This window comes from Caretta caretta, chromosome 18 (genome assembly GCF_965140235.1).
Source record: "Caretta caretta isolate rCarCar2 chromosome 18, rCarCar1.hap1, whole genome shotgun sequence".
In the NCBI taxonomy this organism is placed as follows: domain Eukaryota; kingdom Metazoa; phylum Chordata; order Testudines; family Cheloniidae; genus Caretta; species Caretta caretta.
In genome coordinates, this window is record NC_134223.1 from 9,671,207 (window position 1) to 9,680,182 (window position 8,976).

The window sequence follows — 8,976 nt, forward strand, 5'->3', positions numbered from 1 at the left end:
TTTCAGCTACTTAAATCTGAAATGTCATGGTGTTGTAAGGGTAGGGATCTTGACTCAAAAAGGAGCCTTTGTGTGTGTGTGGGTGTCACAAGGTTATTGGAGGGGGGTTGCAGTACTGCTACCCTTACTTACTACACTGCTGCTGGTGATGCTGCTGCCTTCAGAGCTGGGCCGCTGGAGAGCAGTGGCTGCTGGCTGGAAGCCCAGCTCTGAAGACAGAACCACGCCCAGCACCTGCGCAAAGTAAGGATGGCCTGGTATGGTGTTGCCACCCTTACTTCTGCACCGCTGACTGCAGAGCTGGGCCCTCAGTGAACAGCCGCTGCTCTCTGGCCACCCAGCTCTGAAGGCAGCAGCACAGAAGTAAAGGGTGGTATCATATTGTATTGCTGCCTGCAGCGCACTGCCTTCCTTCAGAGCTGGGCGCCTGGCCAACAGCTACTGCTCTCCAGCCACCCCAATCTGAAGGCAGGGCAGAAGTAACAGTGGCAATACCGCAACCCCCCCTAAAATAACCTTGCGACTCCCCTGCAATTCCCTTTTAGGTCAGGACCCCCAATTTGAGAAACGCTGGTTTCCCCATGAAATCTGTATCATATAGGGTAAAAGTACACAAAAGATGAAATTTCACAGGGGGAGACCAGATTTCATGGTCAGTGACACATACCTACCTATACCTAAAACAGGGTTTACAGCTGGAACCGGCAATATCTCTCAATGCAATAAAACCTTTTAAAGTACACCCACTGTACTAGTTAAGGAAGTGAGTATCAGAGAAGGGGAACATGCAAAGAGAAGGATGAGGGGGAAAAACAGAAGGAAGAGAAAAGAAGCTCCTTGGGCACGGACCATTGTTTTGTGCTGTTTGTACAGCACCTAGCACAATGGGATCATAATGGAGGGGCACACAGAACCCTTAGTGTCAGGCCTGGATTAACCAATATGCACTGGGTGCACTTGCACAGGGCTCCCATCTCATGGAGTTCCTCAGCCACCAGAAAAAATAAACAGGGTCAGAAAGGGGGCAGGGCATCGCAGACATGGGGCATTGCCTGAACACTGTGAGGAGAGCCAATGGGCTGGATCAGGGAGCTAGGCCAGCACTACAGCACAGAAGCTGCTGGGGGTGAGTTTGGGGTGAGCTCACACTCCAACACCCCCCATGGCTTCGCACCTAGCACCAGAGGCAGGACCAGACACCCTCCCTGGGGCCTTTCATTCCCCTGGCAGCAGGAAAGATGGGGGACCCCCAATTGTCATAGTGCAGAGGGCCTCTGTTGGTGGTGGTGGGAGACTGATGGAGCCAGTGTGAAAGAAGGAGAAGCATACAGACCTCCTGCCATAGGGGAAAAGGCAGGGAGGGATGGGGATGAAAGGCATATGGGGAAGTGAAAATGGAGATAAACCCAGAGCCACTGGTTTGTGTGGGGGAGAATGGGAGAACCTGGAATGACAGAACAGGAGAAATGGGAGGCACACAGATCCCCTGGTGCTGGCAGAAGTGACACAGAGTCCCTGAAACAGAGGAGGATGGGAAGGCACCAAACAGCGAGTTGTGGAGTGAGAAATGGAGGTATGCAAGGAGTCCCTGGTGTGTGACCCTCTAGTACATAATAATACTGAAAATGAGTGAGAACTACAAGGTGAGGGATGGAAAAAAGGACCAGAAATGCAGACATTACAAGAGGTAGAAACATGAGAGAGGGAAACAACTAATAAAATAAGCAGAATTTTTTAGCTTTTGTTTTTCTGGTATATTAATATAGTAATATGTTTGGGTTTTAAATGTAACCAAATACATAGCTATTGGAGGCTTATTTCACACTGTAGCTTGATGTCAAAGGGAGATTTACCTGAGAAATGAGGTACTGAACAGGACCAAGGAAATGGTCATTTGGTATAGTCACATGATTAACAAATCCAGTCAGACTTCCGCAATTTCAGCCCATTTTTTACTAAACATTTCACTCCATTCTTTGTATCAATATATTTACTTTTATAAATAAGGAGTGTTGTCCATTGCTCAGTTCTAGATTTTACATATCTGTCAGGTTCCACTCTGCATTATTCTTACATTGGCATAAGAGGGTGAACAAATTAATTAAAAAAGGAATTTCTAAAAGGTCTTGGGTGAAAACTCCTCAAAGGGGCCAGAATGTCACCCCTGGAGCAGACACTCATATGCAGCTACCTTACAAAATAGGAAGATGTTATCCACTCATGGGACATTACCTGAGAAGTGTTTTCTATCACTAGCTCATAGGATGTTCCTCCTGAACCAAAGCGCAGAATATCCCCTGCACCCACTTTCACTGCTGCGTTCTGTATATGGCAATCATTAACGAAAGTGCCATGAAGAGAGTTGAAATCTTGAAGAACAAAGCTGCTTTCTGAATCACTGAATTCAATGACTGCATGGTGATCTTCAATACCTATAGACTGAAATTAGATAACAGTTTCAGAAATCAGTGCAAAGAATTTCCCAGAGTTATGGATCGCAATGGGGATTTTGCTGGGATTTATTTTGCTTTGTCTCATCTGGCTAATTTCATACCATAATATGTTTTGGCTCAGAGGTAGTCAAAATGGCTGCTGATTCCTCATCTATTATGCAAGATACAGTATTTTTTTTTTATTTTGTTCAATGGCTAGATTTTTTTTTAAAAGCTTCACATTTTTGCATTTTATAAGTCAGACAGGTCATCTGAATAGGTACCAAAACATACAAGATCCCAGCAATAAAAATGGATAACTGATCATAGAATCATAGAATATCAGGGTTGGAAGGGACCTCAGGAGGTCATCTAGTCCAACCCCCTGCTCAAAAGCAGGACCCATACCCAATTAAATCATCCCAGCCAGGGCTTTGTCAAGCCTGACCTTAAAAACTTCTAAGGAAGGAGATTCCACCACCTCCCTAGGCAACGCATTCCAGTGTTTCACCACCCTCCTAGTGAAAAAGTTTTTCCTAATATCCAACCTAAACCTCCCCCACTGCAACTTGAGACCATTACTCCTTGTCCTGTCCTCTTCCACCACTGAGAATAGACTAGAACCATCCTCTCTGGAACTACCTCTCAGGTAGTTGAAAGCAGCTATCAAATCCCCCCTCATTCTTCTCTTCTGCAGACTAAACAATCCCAGTTCCCTCAGCCTCTCCTCATAACTCATGTGTTCCAGACCCCTAATCATTTTTGTTGTTGATGTTACAGAAAGATGCATATGATAATAATGAAGGTATGATTTTAAGAACTTTTCCCTCCCCCTTGCTTCTTGTGATCTTTCTCTATAGCATATTATTTCATATCCAACCTAGGCCCCAATACTACAGACACTTAAAACACGAGTAACTTTTTTGCACATTTAGTACTTCCATTGAACTCAGTGGGACTACTACTCACATATGCAAATATTTGCAGTATCAGGACCCTAGATTGTAAGCTACTTGGAGCAAGAACCTGTCTTTTTTCCTCTCTGTAGTGTAAAGCATCCTTGACACTTACTGTAGAGTGCTACACTAATGTATGCTCATGGTTTAAAAACCCTCCTGTGTAGAGACATCTGTGGTTTTTAGTAAACTAATCTCAGAAAAGGAACGATTTTTAATTGTGATCTTAAACTTAATCACAGATGAAACAGCTGTAAAATGACATTCTGATCCAACCCTTATTCACATAGGGCTTGATTCAAAGCCCACCAAAGTCACAGGACAGATTCCCATTGACTTCAATGGGCTTTGGATCTAGTCCCCAGCACTACTGAGGTATAATTTTCTATAATACCCTATCCTTTTCTAAGTGTTAGAGCTAGTTCATGTATGAACACCGGTAATGATGGTTCTTAGGCAACCTCCTTGGCAAATTAGTGAGTTGTCTAATTGAACTGGTGGTTCCTAATGTCTATGTTAAGTTTTCCTATTTTTAGGAGGCTGTTTTCAGGCTGTTGCTTCATGTTATATGACCCTAACCCATATCAAATAATTCCTCTCTCTTTTGGTTGTCTAACTTAAATATTTAAACAGGTTCTCTAATTGCCATTTCATCCCTGTTGCTCTAAATGAAATCAAATAAATCACTGCTGACTAAGAAAGACTGGAATTATTATAAATGGGGTAATGAAGTTAAGTAAGAGTAACTGCTGTAAAGAATAATAATGAAAATAAATTTTATGCTTATACCTTCAGAACGAGATCTGAATCTTCATGTCTTCCTATAGTAGTTACTTTTGCTCTCAGCATAAAAACACCATCTGAACTTTTTAAAAAGGCTTTCATTGTCTCTTCTTTTTATCTGTAAGGTTTTATTTTTAAAAAAAACTCAATTTCTAAGTGTTATCCAATGCACTTTTGCAATTACTACAGTCAAAACATTTTAAATAGCTTAAATGAACAGTATCAAATAACATAGAAGAAATATCGTAATTTATTTACAGGGATGCTGTCAGATTGAAATTAAAATTAAAGACAAATTCTCTACCCTGTATAACTAAAAAAAAAAAAATTTAAAACAAATTTTCAAGACAGCCTGAGAGAGTTAGGCATCCATTTATCATTAAAATTCAAATCCCATCCTAAGACAGAAAGAATTTTAAATATCTGATTTACTTTTTATACCATTCATGCTATTTGGATACTTTCAGAACTTCATTTTGAGACTGAGAGGCATCTAGAGACTGGTCAAGTTCAGTTTCTCGGTCACTAACAGATGCTGCAATGTTTGGGTTTTATGCAGGGTGAAAATATTTAGATCCAAACAAGGAAATGCTTTTATTGACCTTTTTAAAACATCATTACCAATATTTCTTTGTAAATTTGTTTCCCCACTTGCAACCTAGACTAGCTGACAGTGTCACTTTAGGAGGTCTAACATTCACAGCAGGGTGAGAAATTTGTGTATCCTCTGCAAAATTGGTATCCTATGCAGCTGACATCACACCAAAAAGATCACTACCTCCCACAGTGAATTTCATCTGTAAAATATCAATTCTGCTTAAAAACTTTGTGTTCAGTCCTGCAAGTGCCCTATGCACAGAACTCATACTTCTGCTGGTATAAGTTCTGCACATCATTTTGAAATGCATTTCACAGTTCATCAGTGATGTGCTACCAATTTTAAACAAGGTTCTCCAACAACCATTTGCCCATGTAGCCTATGACAAATCCTCCGTTCAAGAAGCACTGGAGAAACTATTCATTTGTATTCCACTATATACAAACATACCTTTTATATCCATAGACAGGAATGAGAATAACACCAATTAGCAAACAAACTAAAGCTACACATCATTGGAAAAGCTTGTACTATGATACTGAAAATTACACGCAAATATTGAGAGTGCAGCAGAGTTTAATATGTATAATTTGAAGGAGGGCATGAAGAGCTGTTAAGGTCTCCAAATGTAAAGCTACATGCACTAACCTAATATATCATCATTGGATCCATTGCTGGAAAGCAGAGAGAGTGGTTTGGGAGTCAATGCTGCCCCACTTCCTCTCACGAGGCTGTGGAAAAGCAGAAGGGCGGCAGCTTATGTGGCGTCCAAGGGATACATAATCATGCAAAAATCATGTGGAGAGAGGATATTCTAGGATATGTGTACCTGCAAGGGAGGGCTATATCTCAAGTTTCTACAGAAAAGTGGTCAGAGTTCAAGGGGCCATTGGTTCCTCTGGACAATGGTTCTCAACCAGGGGTACATGTATCCCTGGGGGTACACAGAGGTCTTCCATGGGGTACATCAACTCATCTAGCTATTTGCCTAGTTTTACAGCAGGCTACATAAAAAGCACTACCAAACTTAATATAAATAAAAATTTCAAACAGACAATGACTTGTTTATACTGCTCTATATACTATACACTGAAATGTAAGAACAATATTTATATTCCAATTGATTTATTTTATAAGTATATGAAAAAATGAGAAAGTAAAAGCAACTTTTCAGTAATAGTGTGCCATGACACTTTTGTATTTTTATGTTGATTTTGTCAGCAAGTCGTTTTCAAGTGAGGGGAAACTTTGGGGTACATAAGACAAATCAGACTTCTGAAAGGGGCATAGTAGTCTGGAAAGGTTGAGAGCCATTGGCTCAGGATAATGTGTGGGGGAATTCTGGGCTTTGGGTAGTAGAAGGGCAATAACCAAGGGTGAGAAGGGAAACTAGCAAGCAGAGCATGGTGATGAATCACTAGACTGCTTATTTCTTTGCTTTTTACAGTGCATTGGTGTCTGTCAACCTTAACTCAGTTGTCCTGCTCTAACTATAATTAAAATGAAAAGGAGTACTTGTGTTACCTTAGAGACTAACCAATTTATTTGAGCATAAGCTTTCGTGAGCTACAGCTCACTTCATCGGATGCTCATGAAAGCTTCTGCTCAAATAAATTGGTTAGTCTCAAAGGTGCCACAAGTACTCCTTTTCTTTTTGCGAATACAGACTGACACGGCTGTTACTCTGAAACCTATAATTAAAATGGTACAACTCCCCTAGTGGGGATTCAGCTATACTGGTATAAATGTGCTTATACCAGGACAGCTTATTCCTATCAGGAAGTGGAATAATAATTTATAACAGAATAAGGCATCATTGAATGGGTATAACTGTGTCCACACTAGGTGTTTGACAAGTATAACTATATCACACCCCCTACCAGATATAATTATCCCTGTACATAATCTCGTGCATAGGCCTGGCCTTAGTTTTGAAGCTGTTTGTGTGGCGATATGCTGGATCTCACACACACTACCGCACCTATTGTTTGTAACCCTTTGTGTAGAGTTGCAGCCTGTGTCCCTGGCAGATTTCTAGCCCACCCGCAGAACATCCTGTACCGTACTGCACCAGGGAGTCTCAGAAACAACACTTTATCCTCCGCAGAGCCCTTAATCGCGTGGCGATGGCTTAGCACAGGGCACCGTTCCTCTCCACAAGGCCCTTGGGGGCAAGAGGGATGCCACCGACATGGGTTTCTTGGGTAAGTGGGCACCTCGCCCGGGGGTGGGTGGGAAGGGGCGGGCACCCCTGTGGAGCTCCATGGGAGCCTGGCACGATGCAGGCAGTGGAGTTAGTGGGATTACTACACGAGGAGGCCCCTCACCTCGGCGGGGGTCGTGCCGAAGGAGACTGGCCATGCCAGTGGGAGCCTTGCCCGGTGTCTCCTCGAGGTCAGTGGCGGCCTGGCACAAGGGCGTGCCTGGGGTCAGTGGGGTCCCTCGGGGCAGCGGGAGCCTCGCCGGGTGGGGGTGGCAGGGCCCCAAGGAGACCAGTCATCCCAGAGGGGGCGAGGGGAGTCTTGCCCCTCAGGCCAGAGGGGGCCTGCTCCATCTTGGGCCCCCTCGGGAGTCCCTGCAATAGCCCCTCGGGCTGGGCCGTGCACTGGGGCGCCCGCAGCCCCAGCTCGCCCCCACTCACCAACGCTGCCGAGGCCGCTGCCGGCGCTAGGGCCCCGGGGGCGTCCCCTCATCGAGCCAGGCCGCGCCTGGTCCGGCCTGAGGCGGTGCTAGGCCTCTTGTGTTACCCGGGTCGCCGAGGCAACCGAGGCGGAGGCGGAGCGGGGAGGCCGCCCCGGCGCTCGGGGCCGGGGCCGGGCAGGCACCCGGCCGGCCCCCCACGGCCTAGGGCTGCACCCCCGAGCGGGCGGCGTGGGCGGCAGGCCCCAACCCTGGCGCTGTGCTCGGAGCGGCCGCCGCGGCCCGGGCTGGGACCCACACACCGCGGGTGGCAGCCAGGCTGGGGCTAGGGCCTTGCTCTTGGGGAGGGCAAAGGGGAGAGACGACGTGGGCCCAGCTCCAGGGCTAAGCGCAGGCAGCGCTGACGGGGTGAGATCGAGGGGGGCCCTCACCCTTTAGCGGCTCCCCGCCCAGGGCCCCCCTTTTGAGTGACAGTTTTTCGGGGACAAAATAGTGAACAAGGAACGGGAAAACTACAGCGCCAGGTGAGGCCGCGAGGGGAGGGGGATGTAGGGTGACCAGATGTCCTGATTTTATAGGGACAGTCCCGATTTTGGGGTCTTTTTCTTATATAGGCTCCTATTATCCCCCCCCCCCACACACACACACAAACACCCTGATTTTTCACATTTGCAGTTTGGTCACCCGAGGGGGATGAGCCCTACTAATAAAACGTGGGACTTCAAAAGGGGTCATAATTATAAAGATTACACGGTGCTGGGACTCGCCCCCTGTGTTTGGAAGTTGTATTCCTTCTCCTCCCCCCCCCCCCCCCCAGTCTTTGGGGGAGAAGAGGGGTGCTGTTTCAGATTGTAAGGTTTTCAGCCCAGAGCCCTTCACCTCTGCTAAGAACATTAGAACGGCCACACTGGGTCAGACCAAAGGTCCATCTAGCCCCTCAACCTGTGGCCAATGCCAGGTGCCCCAGAGGGAGTGAACAGAACAGGTAATTATCAAGCGATCCATCCCCTGTCGCCTGTTCCCAGCTCCTGGCAAACAGAGGCGAGGGGCACCATCCCTGTCCACTTTGGCTAATAGCCATTGATGGACCTATCCTGCATGAATTTATCTAGTTCTTTTTTGAACCCTATACGTTTGTATAGCACCTAACCGACTTTGGGCACCACCCTACTGTAAATAATAATCAACTAACCACAATTAGGGCTTAGGTGGACCTGCCTGCTGCGCAAGAACAGAACATCCTTGTGTAAACACAGCTCGTTTTCCCATCTAGACCTTATCGTCTATACCTGATTCTATAATACCTCTGTGGGCTAGGGGAAAGAGCTGTTTTAGAAACAAACACGCAAACAAAACAACCACAAGTAACCTGCATGTGAAGAGGCATACAGAAATTAGACAAACTTAACAATCAAAAAGACAACTTAAAAAACAAACAAACAAACAAAAAACAAGGGCTAAAGTCTGCCCTGATTACACTCCATGCAATCCTATTAACTTCAACAGTCAAGTGCAGATCAGGGCAGAATCTAGTTCAAAATTAGATACAGAAAAAAAATCCCAATAA

General features: G+C 45.4%; 1 protein-coding gene across 4 annotated transcripts in view; it reads right to left on the reverse strand.

Annotated features, from left to right (window-relative positions):
• FHAD1 (forkhead associated phosphopeptide binding domain 1) overlaps window positions 1-7,628 on the reverse strand; it is a 68,619-nt gene extending 60,991 nt beyond the window's left edge. The window contains exons 1-4 of one of the 4 annotated variants that reach the window (XM_048825091.2): window positions 7,411-7,589; window positions 5,418-5,500; window positions 4,178-4,289; window positions 2,233-2,439 (exon numbers count right to left, since the gene is read on the reverse strand). In XM_048825091.2, coding sequence (XP_048681048.2) covers window positions 2,233-2,439; window positions 4,178-4,273 — 303 coding nt within the window. In that variant the 5' untranslated portion in view covers window positions 4,274-4,289; window positions 5,418-5,500; window positions 7,411-7,589. Of the gene's footprint in view, window positions 1-2,232; window positions 2,440-4,177; window positions 4,290-5,417; window positions 5,501-7,096; window positions 7,339-7,410 lie in introns of those variants that run through there. The other 3 variants (XM_048825093.2, XM_048825092.2, XM_048825096.2) reach the window with 3 other exon arrangements.
• Between the last annotated feature and the right edge of the window lie 1,348 nt (window positions 7,629-8,976).